At 33.7% G+C, this 27406-nt stretch overlaps 1 protein-coding gene and 1 long non-coding RNA gene across 6 annotated transcripts in view; one reads left to right on the top strand and one right to left on the bottom strand.

Moving 5' to 3' along the window:
* The window catches only part of LOC129268042 (fibrillin-2-like), a 180535-nt gene that overhangs the window by 22843 nt on the left and 130286 nt on the right, over positions 1-27406 (top strand). For all 5 annotated transcript variants that reach the window (XM_064115326.1, XM_064115329.1, XM_064115330.1 and 2 more), the window contains exons 14-25: positions 4025-4273; positions 4929-5123; positions 6464-6657; positions 8317-8494; positions 9811-9936; positions 10727-10861; positions 12058-12177; positions 14666-14914; positions 15556-15684; positions 22808-22927; positions 23781-23900; positions 26612-26746. In XM_064115326.1, the coding sequence (XP_063971396.1) occupies positions 4025-4273; positions 4929-5123; positions 6464-6657; positions 8317-8494; positions 9811-9936; positions 10727-10861; positions 12058-12177; positions 14666-14914; positions 15556-15684; positions 22808-22927; positions 23781-23900; positions 26612-26746 (1950 nt within the window). The remainder of the gene's footprint in view (positions 1-4024; positions 4274-4928; positions 5124-6463; positions 6658-8316; positions 8495-9810; positions 9937-10726; positions 10862-12057; positions 12178-14665; positions 14915-15555; positions 15685-22807; positions 22928-23780; positions 23901-26611; positions 26747-27406) is intronic.
* On the bottom strand, positions 18399-22503 carry LOC135158056 (uncharacterized). Its single transcript, XR_010296871.1, has 3 exons — positions 22351-22503; positions 19333-19435; positions 18399-18780 (listed from the first exon to the last, which is right to left on the bottom strand). It is a non-coding gene; the product is annotated as an uncharacterized LOC135158056 (long non-coding RNA).

The raw sequence follows: 27406 nt of genomic DNA, 5'->3' as shown, positions 1-27406 counted from the left end.
GACAAGTCTTGATATAAAGCTATATTCTTTGAATGTTAGAGGTCTCAGAGACAAAGTAAAAAGAAGATGCATGTTTGATTGGTTAAGAAATACACAATATGATATATTTATTTTACAAGAAACTCATAGTACCGCCGAAGTTGAAAGATATTGGTCAAGTGAGTGGGGATCCAAATGTTATTTTTCACATGGAAAATCGTCCAGTGCAGGTGTCTGTGCTCTATTTAAACCAAATGCTGATTTTAAAGTTTGTTCAATACAAAAAGATGACGCAGGACGGATCCTTCTTTTGAATATTACATATGGTAAAACTACTTTTTCAGTTGTGAATATATACGGTCCAAATAATGATAATAACAATATTTTTATTACTTTACATGAAATGGTAAGAGATTATGCATTTGAACCTTTGATTATTGGAGGTGATTGGAATCTAGTTCAAAACCCACATTTAGATAGAAATCCAACCTCAAAACAATATCACCCTAAATCATTTGATTGCATCGAAACTTTAAAACGTGATTACGATCTAATTGATATATGGCGAGACATGAATCCGTGTAAGATTCAGTACACATGGCAGTCTAATTTTTCTCAAAGCAGAATAGATTTTTTTCTAATATCCAGCTCATTGAGAGACTTTATTGATGAATGTGATATGAAATATGGTTATCGGAGCGATCATTCGGCAATCAGTATCAAAATAAATAGATTGGTTCCAAGGAGAGGGCCTGGATTTTGGAAATTAAATAACTCACTGCTTATGAATGAAAGTATAAAAGACGACATAAGAACAACAATAACAACATTTTTAGAGGAAAATGACATATCTGATGTTACAAAAACATGGGAATTTTTTAAATATCATATTAAACAAAAAGTAATCACAATTTCCAAATATGACAAAAATGAAAGAAAACAGAAAATAGAAAAAAAGACAAAAAACATTGATTTTTTTAGACGATTATTACAGCAAGATCCAAATAATGAAGAACTAAAAGAACGTATGAAATGTGAGGAAGCTGATTTGATAAATCTTCATGAAAGTTACATTAAAGGAGTAATGGTCCGCACCAGAGCATTATGGGTTGCGGAAGGTGAAAAGAATACTAAATATTTTTTTAACTTAGAAAAAAGAAACTTTAACAAAAAACTTATAACAAAACTTTTTGTTGATGGAAACCTGATAACGGAGCAAAAAGATATCCTTGAGGAAGAAAAAAAATTCTATGAAAATTTATACAAGTCAAATGACACTGCTTTAAGTAACAATGAATTTTGGGACAAAGAACTGAACTTGCCTATTTTAGAAGAAGACTTAGCTATGGTTTGTGAAGGCGCTATTACAGAAATTGAATGCTTTGAAGCTCTGATGTCAACGCCAAACGATAAGACCCCTGGGTCAGATGGACTTTCTGCTAACTTTTACAAATGCTATTGGAATGAGCTTAAGGGTATTTTATGTAAACTGTTTAACAAATGCTATAGCGATGGTGAACTTTGCTCTTCTATGAGACGAGGCATTATAACTTTGATCCCTAAGTCTGGGAAGGACACAACACAATTAAAAAATTGGCGACCCCTTTCTCTTTTAAATACTGACTACAAAATTTTAGCAAAAATAATAGCAAACAGACTAAAAAAAGTATTACCCTCGATAATTTCAGCAGACCAAACAGGATTTATGAAAGGGAGATATATAGGAGAAAATATTCGTTTATTATTAGATATGTTGGAATATTGTAAGGAAAATAAACGACCTGGATTAGCTTTTTCAATTGATTTTGAAAAAGCCTTTGACTCCATCGAATGGAACTTTTTATTTAAATGCCTCGAAAAATTTGGGTTTAAACAAGACTGTGTAAGATGGATTCGAACCTTATGTAATAATATTGAAAGCTGTGTTCTTAATAATGGATATTCTTCCCCGGTTTTTTATATAGAGAGAGGGGTAAGGCAGGGGTGCCCACTCTCCCCATATCTTTTTCTAATAGGGGCCGAAATTTTAGGGGCATTGATAAGACAATCTAAAGAGATACAAGGGATTCAGGTTGGACATAAAGAAATACGATTAAGCCAATACGCAGATGATACAATCATATACTTATCAGCTACGGAGAAGAATCTTGAAAATTGTTGTTCTATCCTAACTCATTTTGGAAATATATCAGGTTTAAACATAAACATAGAAAAGAGTAACGTAATACGGCTAGATAGTGCTAAAAATAATAATTTCAAAGAAAGTAAAGTTAAATGGGTAAAAGACGCATTCTCTTACTTAGGAATAAAAATACCTGTTTCTGATGAATTGGACATATACCATTTAAATTTTGATGATAAAATACAACAGGCTGACAATCTACTGAAAGTATGGAATATGAGAACGTTATCATTAGCTGGGAAGATAACTGTCATCAAATCTCTAATAATTCCAAAATTTGTATATTTATTTAGCATTATTCGAAATCCACCAAAACATTTTTTTGATTCTCTCCAAAGTAAACTTTTTCGATTTATTTGGAGTAATAAGAAAGATCGTATAAAAAGAAAAATATTGTATAACGATATAGGTGATGGTGGTTTGAAAATGATTCATACAGAAACTTTTTGTCAGGCACTGAAAATAGCTTGGGTCAAAAGAATTTTAGACAAAGAAAACGAAGGTAACTGGAAGATGTTATTTTATATAAATATGAATAAGATAGGCGGTGATTATATTTTACAATGTAACTTTACAGGTAAAGATTTGGATAAACGCTTGAATAATTTTTGGAAAGATGTTTTAACTTCATGGTCTCATTACAGATACTTCAACCCAGTTAAATATAAAGATATTTTTAATCAATCATTGTGGAATAATTCTTATATTAAAATAGACGGTAAAACGATATTTTTTAACAATGGTTTGAAGCAGGTATTTTATATGTAAAAGATATTATAAAGAACAATGGACTATTTAAAACTTTTCATGAACTTCAAGACGACTTCAATCTGCCTAAAAGATGTTATTTTGAATATTTTTCATTGATTTCTTGTTTTAGAAAAGAATGGAAAAATACTTTAAGATCAAGTGTTACAAATGATGAATCCGACGATGTAAATAGTTTAAAGAGATTTATAAGTTATAAGAAGGTAACTAAATCCTGCTATTTAACGCTTATAAAAAAACATTGTTTAGATATATCAGATACCAACCAGTGTGAAAAATGGTCGAATGATTTAAATGTAGATCTAAGTCTTCTGATCCAATGGCAAAATAGATTTTTGACTACTTACTGGGTTACTTTGGATTCAAAAATCAGAATGTTCCAGTATAAGTTTATTCACCGTCGTATATCAACTAATGAGTATTTATTTAAGATAGGTGTGAAGAATTCACCATTGTGTAATTTTTGTAAAACTGAACCACAAACGTTGATACACTTATTCTGTTTATGCCCTATTGTTTCTAAGTTTTGGACGGAGGTAAATACTTGGTTGAATTTCCACAATATAAGTTATCACAAATTTTCAAATATTGACATATGTTTTGGTGTTCCAAGTAAGTTTCAACATCTCTCAAACACAATAATTTTATTTGCAAAATACTTCATTTTCAGAACAAAATGTCAAGAAGGACAACTTTCGTTAGCTATATTCATAAATGAGTTGAAATTTGTTGAAAATGTTGAAAAGTTTATTGCTTTCAAAAAGGGCAAGGAGATGCTACATTATAACAAATGGAGACCTTTTACTAATTTTGAACCAAGTTGAGACTTGCTTGTATTTGTTATGTATTTTACACTTTATCTTCATTACGATGAATATTGATGTATCTTGATGTATCTTGTTGTACACGATGAATATTGTACATATATTTTGTTTTATTGAAGCAATAAAGATTCAAAAAAGAAAAAAAAAAAGAATAATGAAGAACACATCTATAAATAACATTAACTACATGTATTCTTAAAACCCTGTTCACACTACAGCTCTACAATAACAATAATACTTTTTAAACATTGTCATGAATTTCCTTCCGCAGGGATGACTACAGCAGCTGAATCTATTTTTGAATACTATGATCGCGATTGGGCTTATTATAATGATCCCAGCTTTGTACCTCAGTTCTTTTCAAGCCTAGAAGCCGCTGATCCAGTATTAGCAGAACAAGCTCGAGCAACATGTGGCAATAATACAGCATGCATATTTGATACCTTGGCAGTAGATGCCTTGCTTGGTCTTCATACATTAAATTCAGAAAATTCTTTTGAAGCTGTGTTGCATGACTTAGGTAAGTACACTCCTTTCATGAAATCAATTGACAACAATATAAATATTACATTAGTCCAATTGAAAAAAAAAGTAAAATTTTATTCAAATGCTTCCAGTTTGCTTCCAGTTTTGTGTACATTACCAATTTAAAGTGTGTAATGATTAGTTTAGTTTAAAGAGCTTTTATGCAAGAATGATCATCATTATACTGGAATAAATGTTTGCAGTATCTATTTCTCTCTTTTAATAACATTTCTCTCTTTTGCTGTTTTCCTTCTTCTCTCCTTAAGGGAATTATTCACCGTTAAAAACAGCATAATTTTGTTAATCTGCTTTACCAGATTGCCTCATAAAACTAAACAAAAAAGAATATTTATTATCATTAACGATAATGTACTATTTTTCTGTGGGAGATTTCTCTGTGATCATTTTATGTGGAAGGTAAATGAACCTTCATATAGATTTATTGTAAAAGGTCTATAGTGGCAAACTCATTATTAATTATATCATAATTTATCTTCATTATCAGTACCACAATAATTATTTTAAATGCATGTACTCACATTTATGTGTACAATTATAGTAACATGTCTATTTTGGCATTGGCAATATTATTATTCATTATATTTAATATTGTGATTTTATTGTAATTTCATTTTTTATAATATTGATAGACAACTTTCCACCAAACATCACATCAGTTGTTGAGAACACTTTAACTGAAGCCTTAGCAGAGAGTGATATCGGTGTACTACATGTTACTGTTGGACAATTAGTTTCTTTACAAATTACTGCATCGGATCCTAACGAGGGAGATGTTATACAGTTTTCATTGGAACATTCTGTTCCAAATGCAACTATAGATAATGGTATGTAGGCTTTCCTAGTCAGATTCTAATCAAGTCTTATATAATCTACACTAATCAAATACAAGTGATTTTGACTGTTTCATAAATGAGTTACTGATTATGAACAAAGTGCTGAATAAGATTCAGTTGAGCATTTTTAGCCATTGCAGTTAATCATTCATAATCTACTAAGTATGTAATGTAAGTAGATTATGACTGATTTATATCAGGGTATATATATATATATATATATATATATACAGTGCGTCCCAGAAAAAACGAAACCGAGATTAAGCGACGATTTATCATAACTAAATCACAAATACAATAGACAAATGACATACCAATGTAAAGCTTAGAATCCCCTCTTTCATCTGATATTACTTAGATTATTCCTCATTCACGCATGAGTGAGCAAAAACAATTTGAAGAAAGGATACCAAAAACTCATTTGGCGGGGGGTATCTGAATTTCAAAAAGAAAATCACATGCCTAAAAAGTTCAATATCTGCTCTTTTATTTGATACGTTAATCACAAAAAATGGTCAAGAAGTAAAAAAGATATGTTCCCTCGAAACAATACTTGTATTTCTATAATTTCATTAAATAAACGTGTTTTTACCGGTTTCCCACAGAAGCTATCGCATGGTTAACAAAAGACTTAATGCATGGCTGATCGTCAACAATACGGAGTGTCGAGTGAGTTTGAACATTAGCCTGTAAAACCTCTTCATTTTATGAAATTATTGAAATTCAAGCCTTATTTCAAATAACCAGAACTTTGTTATTTCTTGACCATTGTCTGTAATTGAGGTATCAAATTAAAGAGCAGATATTGAACTTTCTAAAAATGTGGTTTTCTTTTTGAAACCCAGAAACAGCCCACCAAATGACTTTTTTGTATCTCCTCTTCAAATTGTTTTTGCTCACTCATGCATGAATGAAAAATAATCTAAGTAATTTCAGATGAAAGAGGAGATTCTAAGCTTTACAATGGTAGGTCATTTGACTATTGTATTTGTGATTAAGTTATGATAAATCATCGATAAATCTCGGTTTTGTTTTTTCTGGGATGCACTGTATATATATGCCAAAATGTTATGATACAGCTTACCCATTTTTTGAATAATGTATTATCTATGCTCAGATTTTACCTATATATAGTGACATGTACCACTCAGAATGAGTTGTCCTGGTGGACAATAAATAAATCAATACTTTTATTTATTTATTCATTTATATTTAATTTATTCATTTATTCACCAGTGTAGCTCATTCAACAAAGTTAATTACAATGATGCCCTATACCTCATATATGAATTATCATTTAAATTACTGAAATTATTTCTTAACTTTGATAGAAACTGGTGTATTTGAATGGACTCCTCAAAGCATAGAAGATACTTCACAGAGGATTGTAATTGTAGCCGGAGATTCTACTGGAGCGAATGCATTGCTAATCTATAAAGTTAAGATTTGTGAGTGTTTCAATGAGGGAACATGTCAGTTCAACACAGAAGCAACAAATCAAGACCTCAACAACAATGGATTTGCTGTGAGTAGTGGATCTCAAATTTAGTTGCTCAAAGTAATTATCAAAATAAATAATGACTGGAGCGACCATGTCATTCACACCAGAATTTCTAGAAATATAGTTGTATTATACAGAGTAGGCCTAAAAATGTTTGTCAATGATGGGATATTATTGATGATATACAATACTCTTGTACTCCCACACATTTCATATTGCAATATTCTTTGGGCTACATCCAAGGTGTCAACTACCAATATATTTCTCCTGCAAAAGAAAGCACTTTGCATATGTACTGGGTCTGGTTACAGAGACCATACAAATCCCTTATTTGTAAAACTAAAGTGCTTGAAAGTAGAAGATATCAGTTTTTTGCAAACAACATTATTTATGTATCGTGTTAATGCCAATATGCTGCCTGACTCATTTTCTTTTGTTTCAGCCTAACATCCGTGTTCAGTCATATTCAAACATACATTTGATTAATCCCCGCACCACATTAGCGCATGAATCAATCAGGCATCGCAGCTTGGATGTTTGGAATTCTTGTCCATATGATATTCAAAATTTGAGAACCGTACTTCTAAATTGGCTGTAAAGTGCACTCTCCTTGCTAAATTGCAGAATCAGTAATATGCACATAAGACATGAGTTTTTTTTCTTCCTTTTCTTTGTAACTGAAGAATTAAAGATTGAATTTTGTTCAATTTACTATTACCATATTATCATAACAACTTGACACTTAGCTGTTCAATATTAAGGCAGTCTTCCACATTTTCTTTTCTTCTATATATTTCCTCTCTTCCTTGTTTCTTTTCAGTCTTTCCCCCCTTTTTAATTTTTTTTTTCTTGATGGTTTTTGTTCTCATTGTATTTTGTTCTTTATTTTAAGTGATACTTAAAAGTTTTAAAGGTGGTTCAACCAATCAAGCTCTAGGCTTATGTTGTCCCACCTCTGTATGTTCATTATGTACTTTTCATTATACTCTCACATGTTATCCATATATTCTCATTATATTGTATTCATATTGTGAACATGCGTGAATAAATAAACCAAAATATATTTACACACCTGAAGCTGGGGCAACAATAGTTGGAACACTCTGAAGTGATTATGTCTAGATAGACAGTGCTTTGTAAATGCATTCCGTTAAATTATGTCAGAAAGCTGTTCACTAAAGTCTTCATATCAGACCATTGACAATTTTTGTAATTATATTATGCACGATAAAGTTATTTTGCAGTATCATACATTAAGAAAAATGATTCATTGAGACTTTATTAAAACTTTATTTAACAAACATTTCTTGGACCAATCAAAATGTTTTGATAACATAAATTACATCATTAGGCAGCTTGCATATCTGATATAGCTGAAAATTAAATGAAATGTTTAACATTGATTGTTAAATCTTACCTGTAAGGTCCAATTTTTGACTTGTGTCTGTGATGTGTTTCAAAATGGAAAACACAAAATCATTACTTAGTGCTTCACAACAATGACATGCCATCATATATAAAACATTTATTATAATTAGAAACACCAGCATTAAAATAAAATTATGATTTTCCCCATAAACATGTTGTTACTTGTGAATGTCTCTAATATTGAAACTCTTTTCCCAATAAATAGGTTGTTACTTGTGAATGTCTCTATATTGAAACTCTTTTCCCAATAAACAGGTTGTTATTTGTGAATGTACAGCCGGCTGGACAGGTGATCATTGTGATATAGACTTTAATCCATGTGATGGTTATTGTTACGATCAAGTTCTCTGCACTGACAATTTACCACCAGCATTGGATGCCATATGTGGACCATGCCCGTCACATCTTACAGGAGATGGTCGACAATGCACCAGTACGTACTACACATTATCACATTACATTTTGTTCTAAATAATGATACAGTAAAAGCGATAATGAAGATCCACATTTTCATGGCAAATATTGTTAGTATGTATTTACCTTTGAAAGTATTTCTTATCTCTTTCAGTTGGAGATGTAAAGTTAAAAACGTCTTTATCTTTTTATAAGTCGCACAGAATGCATACACTTTCATTGGTTTCAGAAATAATATTTTATTTTGCAGCCTACAGACTTTGGAATGACTTCCCCCTGTAAAACTAAGCAATCCTCAACATCATAAATTTTCAACCAAATATACATTTGTTTATTGATGTACATGTATATATAACAACCAGTGACGGACCGTGACCCGGAGGAGACAATGATTGGAGGGGCACTGTATTGTTTGTGAACAATGCTGTGCCCCTCCAATGCTTTGTCTCCTCCGGGTCACGGTCCGCCACTGATAACAACTGTAATAGAAACAAGCCATGCAGTTGCTAAATTTTTACAAATTGATAATAGGCCTACAACTATTATTACTATCACTAGAAGAAATAGTAGACATATTGTCATTTTCTCTATCAATGCACAATTGAATCAAAATGATAGGATAATGAAAAAAAAATCATTTTTTTTTTTATTACTTTGAGTTTTAGTGATTGATATCATGGTTAATTTGTATGCTTGATTGATAATTGGAGCACTGTGGTCCAGTGGATTAGTCTTCTGACTTTGAAACCGAGGGACGTGTGTTTGAATCCCTGCCATGGCATTATTTCCTTCAGCAAGGAATAGATCCATTATGTGCCACACTCAACCCAGGTAAGGTAAACGGATACCGGCAGGAAAGAAATCCTCAAAAAGCTGTGCACACCGGAATCGGTAGACTAACTTAGCTGAGATAATATACATGTAGGAGCGCCTTGAGCCCCCAACAAGGTGTATATTTGCACTATACAAATACCCTCTTATTATTATTATTATTGCACATAATGATCAATGTAATTAATTTTGAAATAACTCCTAAGATCAAGTACTAAGCATTGTGTTACAGGTTATAGCTAACCATTGTGTTACAGGTAATAGCAACAAAATACATACTTTTAAGTGTATGTATTTTATTGCTATTACCTCATCATGTTGATATTTAATACATGGTGTAACAAACTATGCTCTGAGGAATGAGACCTCTAAATCATATTCAAAGCAGCATCTTAAACTTGTCTTGAGTTCAGAAAACAGGTCTCTATCATCAATATTCTTCAGTAAAGTGAATTTCATTTATCTTTACATGAACCTGTATGAAATATTTCTTCATTTTCCTAGATATTGATGAATGTGCAAACAACACACTAAATGAATGTGATCAGATGTGTACTGATAAACTTGATGGGTATGATTGTTCATGTAATGATGGCTATATACTACATCCTGATCAACGGGGCTGCATTGGTGAGTATCTATTCATCAAATTAAAAAAAGAGACCAAGGGAGCGTTTCATGAAAGGATTTTATCCGACAAGTCCTGTTTTATCCGACAATTACCATAGCAACAGTACCTCTCAGCCAATCAGAATCGGGGAAAGTTGTCAGATCTGACAACTTGTCGGACATAAATGTTGATGAAACACTCCCCTAATTTAGTCCCTAATCAAATCTGGAATGTTACTAGGAACCCACGCCCTTTTGGAGTGAACTGTGCATTTTATGGAGACCTTTCACTCCAAGAAGAGGTAAAATCCACTATCAAAAGATTCAAATATCACTCAATAAGCATTGGTCCACCATCTCACTTTTGAGAATTGTAATAAGAGAACAGATTTGATTTTTTTTGCATAATTATAGAGTGTATTAGTGTAATTGATAAATGTAATTGATTTGATTACATTTCTTCAACACCTAGTAAAACAGCTAGATTGTAGACTTATATTAAATCAATATAGAATGTCAATACTTTACTTTCAATACCTTTTGTAGTGTAAAGTGATTGTATACGAAATCTGATGTTGATTTCAGTATTTTTTAATCATATTAAAAATGCATTACATTCAGTATTGATTATTTTATTTCATTAATAACTTCATTTATTCAGACTCATGAAGCAAATAGTGATTTTCACTGGTAACTGTTAGTTACTTAAAACCTTGCATCTAATTGCCTAAGAGCAAGTTTGTCATTGAAAAATCACAGGGAAGTTGCTTCATAAAATACCCCCTTTATTCCTTTTGTCGTTTATCTTCAGATATTGATGAATGTAGAAATGTAACTACACATGCATGCAGAAACAACAGTCGTTGTAACAATATTATGGGTTCATTTGAATGCTATTGTGAAGATGGATTCTCACCAATTACAAATGATAATACAAACTGCGAAGGTAAGTATGATCAAAATCATAATAGGCCATGTAATCTGTAAATTGTGTGTATTTTATACCCATATTGTTTACATGTAGGAGCCGTGGTGTAGTGGTTCTGACTCTCGCCTTGTAAACAGAGGGTCGTGTGTTCGAATCCCACCGCGGTCTGGCGTCCTTTGGCAAGGCGTTAATCCACACTTTGCCACTCTCGACCCAGGTGCTAAATGGGTACCCGGTAGGATGTGAAAGTCATTGTAGCTTGTCCAGTACTGTGTGCGCCTCACAGGCGACTGACTGGAATACTCCCCAGGGAGTGGAGGATGTGCACACATTGTGTGAGGGAATGACTGATTGAATCCGATGACCGGGGTATAATATATCTGTAAAGCGCTTAGACACGTCGTGCTGATGGATTAAGCGCTATATAAAAGCGGATTATTATTATTATTATTACATGTACTGAGTTCTATCTTATGCTGTTTTTATGGTAAGTGAATGAGTGAAGTGATGAATAAATGATTGTGAGAAATAACGAATGAACATATGAATGAATGATTAAAGAATTAATGAAGTAGTGAATAAATGAATGATGGATGATGAATTGATGAGCGAATGAATGATTACAGAACAGATGAAAGAGTGAATAAATTAATGAATAAATGGATGAATTAATGAATGAAAGGATTGATCAATGTTTGAATGAGTGAATAAATGATTGAATGAATAAAAGGAAGAGTGGATGAATAAATTAAAAGATTAGAAATTAGAAATTAAGTCTTGCCAGTCGAGAGAGCTATATTCCACAACAAATTAGGAATGAATGTATATGTACCTGCAAAAGTATTTTCTTAATTTTGCTATGATTTATGAGCTCCAGCAATGGAGAAATTAGTGTATGCTATGATGCATACATGTATGAATCCAAACCTTTGTTTAATGAGTTGATTTTTCAGCCAGCAATATTCAGATTGTATTTGCCAAACCTTTTGATTGAGATAAGTGCTTTGAATTTGAAGCATAAAAACCATAATTCAACTTGTCTCTTGCGGGCTTCTTTCACTTAATATTTTGAAGGAAAAAATATGTTTCTGCTAGACTCGTATTCAGACCCGCTTGTTTATTAACATTTCTATCAGGGTCTAAGCCTGAACACAAACAAATATCTACTCTTCATACTTGCTTTATTACTAGAATATGATTATGGCTTTTTACAGATATTGATGAGTGCAGTGACATGAGTTCATGTGATCCGCAGGCAACATGCACAAACAATATTGGCTCTTTCTTATGCACATGTAATGAAGGTTACTTTGGAAATGGAACGACATGTTCAGGTACAGTATAATAGCCATTTCACCATTGATTCTGAAGCCCAGTTCAACTTAGACCATGGTCTAACTCTGCTAAAACTCTGACAAAAATAACTGTTTACTATTATTATTTGTTACTTAAGCTTACGGTGTTCTTTTCACATTTCATTCCTAGACATTTATAAATGAAATGAGCGCCAAGTATGCTGAATTACAATTGACTATCCAAAGCTAAACTACAACTTTATTAGATTAATTCCCTTTCAGACTACATGCCAGCTTTATAAGATAATTTTTCAATAGCTTTCTATTCTGGTTAATAGTAATCACATATTGAATATATATGAGGAGAAATTAAAAAGTTGACTCATGAACAGCAAAACATTTTGCCAGCAAGACAAGAATATATGCCTATCATAGGTGATTTGTTTGTGAAACAAATTTCAGTGCGAATGTTCACAAAAGTTGTCCTATTTTATTCATCCAGGTAGTTGTTTCATAAAGCTGTTCATAAATTAAGAACGACTGGTGAACCTTTCTATTACCAATGAACATTTAATTGTGAATATCATTAACAAGAAGAAAGGATCACCAGTCGTTCTTAAAGTCACTCTTAACTTCTGAGTATTCGATCTTATCTTACGAAAAAATTCAAAATTTATTTACACGTGCATGTCTGTATAGACTTCAGGCATTGTTGAAAGTGTGCTGCTTCTATTGACAGGAATCCAGGTATAATGTTACTCTGGATCTCTTTATTGCAGCTTTCCCTCCATTCCACATTAATTTGTAGATGATGAAATGTGAAGATTCCGCCAAATAAAGACTCGGCTCTGATTTTCTAACAAATTACCATACTGATCATGTAAATTATTTTCAACATAAATAGTGGGCTCATCATTAATACAGTAACTACACTTATGAATTTTAAGCCAATTGTGACAGTAGCAGGCATGCCAACTACTCCTATTTAAAAAGAGTTGCTCCTTTTTTGGAGATGATTGATATACACGATATCATATATGGAAAGAAAACTCCTTTTTTTGTCCAGATATTATGTGCAGTCATCTATGGGAAATACATGTATTCTATGACTCCAATTTTTGTCTCACCTGCATAGCAGAGTGAGACTATTGGCGACGACGGCGGCGTCAACACCAAATCTTAACCTAAGGTTAAGTTTTTGAAATGACAGCATAACTTAAAAAGTGTATAGACCTAGTTCATGAAACTTGGCCATAAGGTTAATCAAGTATTACTAAACATCCTACCTGAGTTCCAGGTCACATGACCGAGGTCAAAGGTCATTTCGGGTCAATGAACTTTGACCATGTTGGGGGAATCAACATCAAAATCTTAATCTAAGGTTAAGTTTTTGAAATGTCATCATAACTTAATGGACCTAGGTCATGAAACTTGGACATAAGCTTAATCAGGTATCACTGAACATCCTGCTTGAGTTTCACGTCACATGACCAAGGTCAAAGGTCATTTAGGGTCAATGAACTTTGGCCAAATGGGGGGGTATATATTGAATTACCATCATAACTTTGAAAGTTTTTTGGTCTTGTTCATAAAACTTGGACATAAGAGTAATCAAGTATCACTGAACATCATGTGCGAATTTCAGGTCACATGACCAACATCAAAGGTCAACGAACTTTGGCCATAATGGGTATCTGTTGAATTACCATCATAACTTTGAAAGTTTATGGATCTGATTCATGAAACTTGGCCATAAGAGTAATCAAGTATCTTTGAACATCCTGTCCAAGTTTCAGGTCACATGACCAAGGTCAAATGTCATTTAAGGTCAATAAACTTTGGCCATGTTGGAGGTATTTGTTAAATTACCATCACATCTCTGTAAGTATATTGGTCTAGTTCATAAAACGTGGACATAAGAGTAACCAAGTATTACTGAACATCTTGTGCACATTTCAGGTCACATGACCAAAGTCAAAGGTCATTTAAGGTCATTGAACTTTGGCCATTTTAGAGGTAATAATTAGATGGCTGTCATAACTTTTAACGTTTTATAGTGTATAAAATGTGGATATAGGGGTAATCAAGTATCACTGACAAGTTTTAGGTCACATGATCAAGGTCAAATGTCAATGAACGTAGTATTGTATCATTATATGAATAGTGTTTTTTGTGAATAATTATTTTATAGTAGTTTTCAAAGTCAGCACTGCTGCTTTATTGAATCGCGTGATGCAGGTGAGACAGCCAGAGGCATTCCACTTGTTTTAATGAATCACTCCTATTTTGTATGTTTACAGGTTGTTAGGCCTGCAGGTCAGACATTTCATGATATAGGTTTACCTCAGAATTATATACCAAATCTACATACACAAAAGGATTGATTTTTATGCATTTCTATTATCTTAACATCATCTGACAATAATAATAACGCAGTTCTTGTAAAGCGCATATTACATTATGTCGTAATGTTCCTATGCGCTTCCAAAGGACTTTCTGACTTGTTTATTTTATGTATAATTTTAAGATGTAAATGAGTGTCTGGACCCACTTGCAAATGACTGTGCCATAGAAGCGAGCTGTACTAATGAAGTAGGAGGCTTTTCATGTACATGTGATGATGGATGGTCTGGGAATGGAACCTTCTGTGATAATATTGATGAGTGCTCTAATAGCATGGATGATTGTAGCAATGATGCAGCGTGTATGGACAACAATGGCAGCTATGTTTGCATCTGTAATGATGGGTATATCGGGAACGGAAGGGAATGCTTCGGTAAGTTAATGATATAGCTTCATGAAGAAGTCTTTAAAATCATGGTCAGTTGTCTCCATATCACTGTTATTCTAGATCCAGTTCATATACCTAAACCTTACTCTGTTAAATACTGCAATCGTAGGTGGAAATATAATCAATCTGAAATGTAATTAACACAGAAAAAGAGATAATTTATTGTAATGTATTATTCCTTGGAAATAAGACACCTGGTTACTATTAGTATTATATCAATTTCTCAGCAATTACTTATCTTCCAGAATCACTTGACATGTATGTTATATACATACATTACAAACACTTGCATGGTCAATTTATTGGACTCATAACTTCATATGTATGAATATTACATAAATATTTTGTAAAAGATATCAAGTCTAGCCATTATACTATAGTCCTTTTATATATGTGTGTTTGTGAAGGAGTGTGGCTCTGACACCAATCACTGTGTGCACTACATTTTCAAACCGCCCATGAATTCCTTTATTATCATTAATAAATTAATGATCCTCTATTTTTGTATTTTCAACATGCTTTGTTTATCTCTAAACAAGTCCTAACACTTCTAATGTTTACACCTGTTTGATCTCTGCATTCTCCTTCTGTAGAAGTATTTTAACTCACTCCTTTTTTATTGATAGACATCGATGAGTGTGCTACTGAACAAGATAACTGCACCACATTGGCTCAATGTCTCAACACAAATGGATCGTTTGTTTGTGAGTGCTTAGATGGATATGGCTTTGATGTACAAGGAATAGAGTGTGAAGGTAAGAAAATAAATTCCTTCTACAGCTTTCTTGGGGAGTTGGCTATTATTAATACCCTGCAAAATAGCTCTGGAAATACATGCAATAGAGACTTCTTCAAGGGGGAAAGCACTCTTGATGTGAGAAATTCTTCCACTTTAATACCCTGCGCTGCCTAGGCCAACTATCAGACCATGAAAAGTGACATAATGCTTAACCATATAAAGGCAAAGGAATTTCAATTGGCATAAGATACTCTCAGCTGGTCATATATCTTGTTCAATTCTTGGTAATAAACATAAGCTTTTACAGATAATAGATCATACCAATAGTATCAAATGTTCCAATAAACTGTAAAATAAAGACGGGTTGTGGTGGGATAGCTGAAACTATTTCAGAGTGATTTGGTTAACATTTTTTTACTTTGTAATCATTACCACATAAAGGCACTTAGTTCAAATGGGGTCAAGATGGTATGGACATTTGCTAAGGAGGGATGATGTGCATGTTTTGAGAAGAGCTTTTTTGTTTGAAGCGGAGGGGCAATCAAAGAAGACACGGAAAATGCAAGTCAAGATACATATTTAGCGAATCAAAATTGTTCTTACTTCTCAGACAGTTCATGTGAATCATTGAGAGATTTTCCTTGTTTAAATGTTTACTAGTATTTAATTAATTGGGGGCTACATAGGGAGATTCAAAATATAATCTATTTGACATCATCATAGCAAAGGATGGCAAGATAATAGTGAATATACTGCTGCAAGTGTTTTCTAAAATTACACTGCAATTTGAAGAAACAAGTTACAGAGTGACAATAACAATGAAGAATGTTATATTGCAGTAAAAGAAAAATGCATGTATTATAAAAACAACATACGGTATGGGAATATTCACCAAAGTTGAAATTGGATGCAGTCTGGAAGATTAAGAAAATTATTAAAGATACTGTTCCACAGATGAATGGTTCACTTAACTGTCCAGTCTTTGAAAATCATAAACACTCAAAATGTTCTACTTTTCAGTTCCTCTGTCAGTCTTGATCAGAGCAATGATACGTCCATCGCTGGTCCAGGAGTTTTTTACTTTAGGACAGTTTCTTGTTTCTTTTAGAAGCTGTACATTGGCTGTAGTCATATTCACTTGTATTCATTTTTGTGATCTGGCTAACTTTCTGTGGCTCTTCACCGCAAGTTTGAGAGTGTGATAAGATACAATTTTTCTGTGATGGGGTGGGGTAGGGGCGTTCGCTCTCTCTTCTTGAATGACTCACGATGGCTTCTGTTGATGTCTCCTTTGGTTGGAGGTACATTCAATACATTGTACTTCACTGGATAATTTGACAATGAGGTCATGAATGTCCTCTTTTTCTGCTTCCTTTTTGCAAAAAAATCTCAGACAGTTGCAACAAGAATACTGTTCTTGCTTGTTCGTGTGGTGTTTTAAGGCATCAATGGTCGCAGCCTACCCATCCAGCTTGCCTTGCATACATTTGATTTAACTTCATGTAAACATGCTTTAAACGCTTTCAAATATAACATAATGATGAATAATTCTACTCTCTTGTTTTTTTAATAATTGTACAGAATTTACACCCAATTAAAATAAATTTCCATGCAAAATAGCTTGATTTATCCAATAACACACAGTTTCATTTCAAATCTGTAATATAACAGTCTAATGGGGTGTTGCAAGAAACTTGCGATTGAACGCAAATCGAACGCAACTCCCAAAATTGAGCGTAAGTCCTCCGATTAAACGCAAATCTGCAATTGAACGCAAGTTACGTTCAATCCTGTTGCAAGAAGAAGTTGCGTTTGATCAATTGAACGTAGATCAAGCGCAAGCTTTGCAATTGATTGCAAATCGAACGTAACTTATGTAAGATTTTGGAGGATGCGCAAAATTTGCGTTCGATTTACGTTCAATTGATTGTCCATAGGCTTGTGTACTAAAAAATCTGCAAAAAATTTTTTTTTTGTATTTTGTTTTGAAAACTTGTGTAAATTATGCCATTTTCAATTTTCCATGGGTTTTTTTCAAGAAAAACTTGAAATAATGTTATTTTCAATCTTTATAGGCCTCTTCAGCAATTATGCCATTATTTTCACACAATTTCAGTACATTCTCTCCTAATATCATTTTAAAGTGTGTCAATCACCAAAAATATTCTGCTCTTGTTATCAGAGGTCATGGAATATTCAAATTGTGATTTCTGAAATAATTTGTATGAAGAAATGTTGAAGAAATAATAACTCTCCATAGGCACAAAGCCACTCTTTATTAAAACACTTCATGCACTGGCAAATGCTTATCAATATTTCTGAGCGTTTGCAGTAAATACAACTCAGAATATGTTTTGCAAGAGCACTAAATTGCTTAAATGCTTTCATTCATACATATCATAATGAATAACATGCCCAATTAAGTTTTGCAAATAAAACATACATTTCAGGAGATTGCTACACTTCAAAATCTGAAGCTCTCGTGTTTCTCTCTCTTTAATCATGAGATTGCATCGTAGATATATATCACACTTGCATACAGGGATGAGGTCGAGGCTGATTCTTCCGAGTCATGAGGCAGCTTGAGAGAACTTCCCACAGATTCTGTACAGTGACTCGGACCAAGGCCAGCAAAATGTTGCCTCGAGGTCAGCATTGACTACATCCCTGCTTGGACTTGAAAAGATCCATTGATCTGTGCACAAAAAAGAACACTGCTCAAGACATTCATTATTGATGGACCTTTTATTTTTATTTTTCATTATTTCTTGCTCCCAAGGAATCACTTCTGAGATTCAGTAATAAAATTTCATTTCATCTGCATCAAGTGTTTCACCACAGAATGTCTTGTTTGAAATTGATGTGTATCATGCAGAAGACCACAGTTCTTAGGGTTGGCATGAAGAATCCATAGAAGTCCAGTCAGGAAAGCCACAAGCATCTCTGCTTGAAGGAACAAATCTGGTTTCCAGAAGCAGTCTAATTTGCGATGAATTTGGAGAGCTCCATGGAGTGAAGTTTTTAAACAAGCAACGCCCTCATTCTGTAGTCCACTCTTATAATGATGTTACTACAGACAGGAGCAGCTCTGAATTCAGTTCTGATAATCAACCTGTTCATAAAGAAATAATATGGGAAATAATGCAAGCCCATAACTATACATAGCTTGCGTTAGTCCAAATTTTGTCCTTTCAGTGCAAGAACGCCCTTAGCAAACCATTTTTGTGCACCCATCGGTGCAGAAATGCCCCTATGCCTGCTGGTAAGGGCGTTGTTTGCACCCAAATGATGATATGATAGAGGGATAGTGGCTTACTCCTGAGACCTTAGTAATTGGCAATTTGCCATGATGTAATCTAAAAAAGTGTGAACTGATTGTTTTTCCCCAAATAAAAGAATCATGGAAATTAAAATATGCAATAAGTTAAATCAATGAAAGCAAAATACACACTTTCATACAGTACACCTTGGATGAGCACAACCACCCCCTCCCCTCCCCCCCCCCCATCAATGGGATGTCTTCATTGCTGAGAAGTCCAGTCAAGATAGAGATTTGTGTTAGCCTTTTTCATTTTGCATTATCCTTGGGTCAATGTGTACAGATTTCACCCCCATCCGCATCATGGTGAATTATTAATAATAATACAGTTTACATGTAACCTACCATTCAAGAGTTGATAAAATGAATCAATCAGCTGGTAGCAAGAACACACATTGTAGCAGACACAGTTATGGTGGTTCTGAGGTTCCAGACTTCTTTGTCATAACTGTAGTAAGCAATTAAAAGCAAAAAGCAAAGAGATAAAACATATTCATGAAATTAATATACAAGTTAAGCTCAGTTGCCAGTGTGTTAATCATTATAGTAGTCCAAGGGTGTTTTGATTAAAGTCACTTCTGGCCTGGGGAGGGGCACTATGGTTCCTCAGCCATGGGCGGCGCAATTAAAAAAATTATGAAATCATACCTTTTGCTTTAATTTACTAAAAAAAGCTCGTAATAGAATGCCAAACTTTGGTGTACATATTCCTTTCTAGAGCAATGCTAACAACTTTACTTTAAAAAATCTGGTATCAAAATAAATTCCTTTCAATTCATGTTTTTTTTTTAATATTTTTTCTTAACTTCTTAATTTTTTTTTTTAATTGTTATTTTCAAGACAAAGTTCATCAGTGACATTAAATTACTATTGTCAATAAAAAACAAATTACCCAGTTATGAATATTGACTTTTTACATGTAATCATGTTTTTGTCTGACATGTACTTAAACAAACATAATGTTGCAAAATTTCCTGACCCTGTACCTGGGAATGGCAAATTTAGTACCAAAAGTTGTGTGAGACTTGAAAGTAAAACGTCAGTCAGCGGTGCGGTAATAAAATTTTGAGTGGCAGATTTATTCTGAAAAATGTCAAGGGGGACCATATGCCCCCCCCCCCCCGAGTATTGTGCTTGATGTAAAAGGATGTAAAAAAAAAATCATGATTATGCATTCAATATTAATACTGATGCACCATATGAGACACCCTTTAACTGAAAGCACCTGGAAAAGCATTGTAATCATCCATTAAACAATTTAAAGTGAAAAAAAAGTCTGTCATCTATTTAGCACCTCATGTGCTTGCATAAAAATCAAGAGTCAGCTACATAGTAGCCCGGGGGGGGGGGGGGGTACTCACGAGATAAGGCATATGGGGATATGCCACAGGAATGGGTCGCCTTTTTTGAAGAAATCCCTAAACATGGCGTATGGTTTTATGCTGGAAAATCCCTAAGCATGGCCCAATTTTTAGATAATGTCCTTAAACATGGGTCCATATTCTACTCCAATGTCTTATGTGCAAATACAAAATGACCTTACATTTTGGGTGATTACCTTTTTTTTCTTTTTTTTTGCTTGTCAAGTTTTTCCAGGCGAAAATGTGCCCCCCCCCCCTTTGGAAATCCTGGATCCGCCCCTGTAATGAATCCCTAATAATGGGTACCTTTTTAGCCAAAATGACCTGTAAATATGGGTATGGGTTTCAAACTTTCAGCCACACACCTTTGTCCAAACCAAATCTAAGTACCTCCCCCCCGGCATAGTAGATCTACATATTGAATCTAAAAAATAAAATGTATTTACATGTATATCTTTTTATATTTATATGAGATGGATATTAAAAATGTGACGGCACATCATTACAAATCAACGACACAAATAGACTGTCCTTGCAAAGAACCTCTTGTGCAATCTGCCCGTAAGAAATTTAAAAGGGCCCTGGGCAGGCAACATCCTATTCAATGTTAAAACTTTCCCAAGAATGTGGCAGATGTGGCCAATAGATTCTGAAAAGTAGCCCAACACATGTAGACCCCCTATACCTTTGCTTTTTTTTCTTGTCTGGCGAGATGTATGGAGTGTGGAGAACTCCCCCCCCCCCCAAATAAAAAAAAAATAATAATAATAGGCCTAAATATATATTTTTTTTAATCCTCCAAAGACCAAAGTCGAAACAGCAAAATTTTCACTTTATCCCAGGCCAGGCCAAGGAAAGTCATAAAAAGGGAGGTTAACGGTAGACTACCTCGAGCGAAGTTCGTGCAGGCTCCACTCCACTTCACTACCGCTACACTACGCTCCACCTACCCGAACTTCGAGACCGTGAACTCTATCTGATACTCCGAGTGACGGGTGGGATTTTATGGGGGGAAAATATAAAATTCATGCAACATCACGATCTTTAAAAACAATTAAATTTAATATTCTTACTTTACACCAAGTTTCACTTCTTTTCCATGCTTCTATCAGTCTAAAATGGGTGATTTAGAGCCAACATGAAGTTCCTCACACGTATAAATAATTCACTGCCGATTTCAAAACATTGCATGCACGCGCGATACGGCAGCAAATTATTTATTTGTGTGAGGAACTTCATGTTGGCTCTAAATCACCAATTTTGAGACTGATAGAAGCATGAAAAAGTGAAACTTGGTGTAAAGTAAGAATATTAGTTTTAATTGTTTTTAAAGATTGTGATGTTGCATGAATTTTATATTTTCCCCCCATAAAATCCCACCTTTGTCACTCGGAATATCAGATAGCCTAGACTAGAGTTCAGTCTCGAAGTTCGGGTAGGTGGAGCGTAGTGTAGCGGTAGTGAAGTGGAGTAGGGCCTGCACGAACTTCGCTCGAGGTAACGTTAGACAGACTCTTAAAAAAAGAGAGACAAATGGAGAGGAATCTTTTTTTTTGGAAATGTCTAGACTGTAAGTGTAATGGAAGTCTTTAATTTCTATTTACTGGATGGCTATTCTCCGTTGAAACCGATATAACTTAAAAAATCATTTCAAATAGGAACAAAAATAATATTTGAAGGTCATTTTCGATGTTTCATACATAATTAGAGCCTACACATTTACTTGCTTCTTGGTGATTTTTAACAGCACTGCACCGGCAATGACCTGCCGTGTTGTTGATACAACCGTGCATTACCGACACAAAAAGTCAGGTGTGGGACTGGGATTGAAACTGTACGGTAGAAAATTTGTTGAAGGTGAAATTTCGACCGGCGATAAAGATACAGTTTCACTTTTTTCAAAATATTTTTTTTCCCTGGCATAGGTCTAAAATATATAAATTCTCTAAAAACATACATAATGGAGAAAGAATTGTCTGAAAAATGAATATTTTCTACTTACTCTCTTCCACAAACAGGATTGTTGCAAGCCATTATTTTGCTTTTTCGGCTAGTCTTGTGCTGCAGACCCTGTTTACAGCTGCAAATCGTCTGCAGATCAGCTGCAACTTGCGTTCAATCGCAAGCCTTTTTCTTGCAACGCAAATTGGCGATTGATTGCTATTTGCAGTCGATCGGAATCGGCTGCAAAGTTGCAGTCGATTTGCAATCAATTGCAACGTAACTTTCTTGCAACGCCCCATAAGGGTATACACATTCATGTAATTAGTGAATCAAAAAAGCAACATTCACTCTTTTTGACTGGGTGGGGCTGATCTACCAAAACTAAAAATACCCCCAAACTAAGATCTTTAAACTTTGGACTACTAACTGACTTACCAACTCTTATTGTATCAATTTGTTTCCCCTTGAAGTCTTAATTAAAAGTTTTATTGTTCATATTTTATTCTTATTTACAGATATCAATGAATGTGAGGGTGTTCCTGGCTGTGATCCCGATGCATCATGCATGAATACAAATGGCTCATTTATTTGTTCATGTGACAATGGATATGAAGGAAATGGAACGTTCTGTCAAGGTTCGTTGATTTCAATTGATTTATTTCATTTTTAATCCAAAAAAATACATAAACTAGCTTCTAACAAAGCTCGGTAGAGAATTTAGAGTCAGTTTCTATATGCTCAAATGTACAGTATAAATAAATCTATGAGTATTATGATTCATTCAGCAAACTTGAAAATATCAGTTACCGGTATAATTCATCTACTGGGAAGTGATGAAAAATTCCTAAGTAGAAATTTCTGCGTCGCGATGTTTCACCAACCTTGGTTGGTTTTATCAGGTGAATGAACAGAGGGTCTATAAATGGAGAATATGTCAAGTACAGTGGAATAGAGTATGTGTACTACCAACGCAAAAACTTCAAATGAGTCAGCCAAAGTATTTTTTTCTATAAAGGATTCATACTCTAAATTCTTGTTTAAATTTGGATTGGGTCCATGTCTGCACCCAGGTTGTATAACACCAAAATGTCCCAACTTTAGTTACTCATGTTTCAGTGATAAACAAAAACATCATCATAGACTGAGTGCCTGTATATATGAAACTTTACTCTGGTCTTAATATCTCAGAGGGCATAGGGTTACAGTCAGGTTTGTAATAGAATTTTGGGTTCAGACGGATGTCAAGTTAAGGGTTAAGATTTATTTATTTGTAGAGGTTACTTATTATGTTTGGCTTAACTTGCCAATGTTCCATCGGAGCAATTGTTGCAGGAGCAAATGACATGGAACCATGTCAATGTGCTGAACCTCTAATCTTACATAAATATTCATGCCACATTCATTCCATAGTTCAAAGCAAAGAACACAGGATGATATCTTTTTCAATGAAGCTAATATGTTATATTTTGGTTATTTTTATGTCTACAGATATAAATGAATGTGATCTTGGTACTCATGAATGTCAGCAGATGTGTGTTAATGATATTCCTGGATTTAATTGCACCTGTTTTGAAGGGTTCCAGTTAGAGAATGATGGTACATGTAATGGTAAGTGAATTTATCATATCCTATTGAGGGTAATCATAATATGAATTATCTTGATCAGGGATAGCATTTCATCAAACAAACATTTAGTGAAAAATGTTATTAGCTCCTGAAATCCTTCCATCTGAATGGCTCAGAACAAAATCACAGGATATTTGTTTCATGAAATTCTCCTTAGTTATAGTGCTTAAAATAAGAAATGTCTAAAGTCTTGGAACTGGATATATGAAATGCCTGTGGAAAACTCCAACGTGTTGATTTTGATTCCTTTACCTGTTTGACAAAACAACTTTAAACTGAGTCCAAGTATGTATATAAAGGTGTGACAATGATCTTGAGTCCAAGTATGTATATAAAGGTGTGACAATGATCTTGAGTCCAAGTATGTATATAAAGGTGTGACAATGATCTTGAGTCCAAGTATGTATATAAAGGTGTGACAATGATCTTGAGTCCAAGTATGTATATAAAGGTGTGACAATGATCTTGAGTCCAAGTATGTATATAAAGGTGTGACAATGATCTTGTTCCTTCAAACTGAGTCCAAGTATGTATATAAAGGTGTGACAATGATCTTGTTCCTTCAAACTGAGTCCAAGTATGTATATAAAGGTGTGACAATGATCTTGAGTCCAAGTATGTATATAAAGGTGTGACAATGATCTTGAGTCCAAGTATGTATATAAAGGTGTGACAATGATCTTGAGTCCAAGTATGTATATAAAGGTGTGACAATGATCTTGTTCCTTCAAACTGAGTCCAAGTATGTATATAAAGGTGTGACAATGATCTTGAGTCCAAGTATGTATATAAAGGTGTGACAATGATCTTGAGTCCAAGTATGTATATAAAGGTGTGACAATGATCTTGAGTCCAAGTATGTATATAAAGGTGTGACAATGATCTTGAGTCCAAGTATGTATATAAAGGTGTGACAATGATCTTGTTCCTTCAAACTGAGTCCAAGTATGTATATAAAGGTGTGACAATGATCTTGAGTCCAAGTATGTATATAAAGGTGTGACAATGATCTTGTTCCTTCAAACTGAGTCCAAGTATGTATATAAAGGTGTGACAATGATCTTGTTCCTTTTTTGGTGTCATTGTAAAAAATCAAAGGTCAACGAGGCCATATACCTGAAAGTATCCGATGCTGCAGTTTTAGGGTATACCTTCATATAACTTAGCTGATAATAATAATAATAATGATAATAATAATAATGGATATTTAGCGGTGCTAAAACAAAAAGTACCATAGCATACATGTACAATGTATGAATAATAATTTAAATTTTGCTATGATAACCACAATCAGTCATTCCAGATAAAAAGGGAAATTAATTATTAAGGAAAAAGGTATATCTTAAGGGAAGATTTGAAACCAAGAATACTAGAAGCATTTCTTATTGGAAGAGGGATGGCATTCCAAGTCTTGGCTGTGGGAGTGGCAATAGAGTAGATAATGGGGTCTCAAGGTCAGAGGTCACAGATCTTTTTATACCCCAAAGTATCTTGTTCTTGCAGTAAATGAGGAACAGTTTGAAGGTTTAACCTCAAACCCAGCTCATGTACCATATGGTAGTGATGATTGTCTGAAATGAATTTGAGATTGAGATTAAAATTGAGGTTATGAGTTCATGAGGTCAGAGATTACAGAGGTAATTACTGTATATACCCTAAAATATTTTGTTCTTGCAAATAGGTTCAGTACCGTTTGAGGGTTCATATTCAAACTATAGGAGTGGCGATCTGATAGATTTCAGGGCCATGAGGTGAAAAAGGTCAAAGGCCACAGGGGGCATTATACCCCAAAGTTTCTTGTTCTCGCTATTACTAAATAACTGTTTGAGGGTTCAGCCTCAAACTTGATTCATGTATCTGTATGAGAGCAGCAATGATCTGAATATATTTGGGAGTCATTAGATCAGTAGTTGAATACCTGATAATATATTATTCTCACAATCAATAAACCATTTGAGTGTTTAACTTCAAATTAGGCTCATGTGGGAGCTAGAATGATTGATTAGAATGTTTTTGTTTTGGGTGGTTCATAAGGTCAAAGGTCATAGAGGTTATTATATATGGATTGAAATACCTTATTCTCATGGTAACTAAATAACCATCGATAAATAATCTTCAATCCAGCTTAATACGCACATCATGCACAACATGTAAGGTTTATATGAGTGACTTATGGATTCATAAGGTCAAGTGTCACAGTTTGTTAATTGAGATATTAGAATAAGGTATGTTGAGTATTCTTGGTCTGGCAGTGGTGGAGGCATATAGTAAAAATAGTAACTGTTTCTAAGTGTGTCAATTGGAAAAGGTGAGTTTCATGTTTCAGGTCATCAATTTAAGTATGTTATTGAATACCTTTATTCAGATTTTTTTTTTTCATTGAACTATAGATTCTGGTGCGATGAAAATGGTCACAATATGTGTAGAATCTGATCTTTATAATATATTTTGATTGATTTTTAGGACAGTTTGTCAAAGGTTATTCATTCAAATTCCTTGTTCGAAGACTAGGTTAATTAAGAGAATTCTAAGTTTGTTGCATACATGTACACTTACTTTAGTCTTTACACTTAGAACTGCATACTTTGTTGATAATACGTGATATTAATAGCGACATTTTTCGTTAAAATGTAACCCAACAACTTGTGATTTTCTATTTTTTTTTTTTTTATTTCATTGATTTGTTTATACAGTGTCTTCTTCTGCCATGTGTAACTTAACAATGCAATCAGTTTGTGGAATGGTTGCTTGTATTGTGCAATCAGGAGAACCCAGTTGTGTGTGTGAGGCAGGATTTCAGTTCAATACAACTCTTCAAATGTGTGAAGGTATATAATTTATTTGATGTATTCACCACTTCAAATATGTGATGGTATCTAATATATTTTGATTATTCACCTCTTCATATTTATAAAATGAAGGTATCTAATATATTTGTTTCATACAGATCTTCAGATATGTGAAGGTGTCTAATTCATTTGGTGTATTCACTTCTTCAAATAGATATTATTAAGGTATCTAATATATTTGATTTTATACAGATCCTCAAATATGTGAAGATAACTAATTTATTTCATGTATTCACTTCTTCAAATATGTGAAGGTATCTAATCCAATTGATTTATTTCAAGTTTTACAAACAAAACAAACTAATATGTTATTACAGCATTGCATATTATTTGCCTCAAGGAACATTACACTGATAATATAACAAAAATAAAAGATGTTGGATCATTTGTCATGTCCCTAAAACAAAACAGTAATGCAGCGTTTATGCAACCTCAGGCCAGAATCATGATTCAAAACACAAACATGAATCACAATACCACAGAATCAGGGTTTAACTCTTTGTCCGCCATGCACGGAATCCCCTATTGCCGGATTAATTCTATGGACACCAGAAATGGAAGCTCTGAATTTGCATGCGTAGTTTACATGGCTGTAACTTTTTATGCTTTTTCCTACAGAAAAAATGTTCTTACAGTAAA

This window comes from Lytechinus pictus, unplaced genomic scaffold, assembly GCF_037042905.1.
Source record: "Lytechinus pictus isolate F3 Inbred unplaced genomic scaffold, Lp3.0 scaffold_27, whole genome shotgun sequence".
Lineage (NCBI taxonomy): Eukaryota > Metazoa > Echinodermata > Echinoidea > Temnopleuroida > Toxopneustidae > Lytechinus > Lytechinus pictus.
This window is presented reverse-complemented; position numbering and strand designations above follow the sequence as displayed.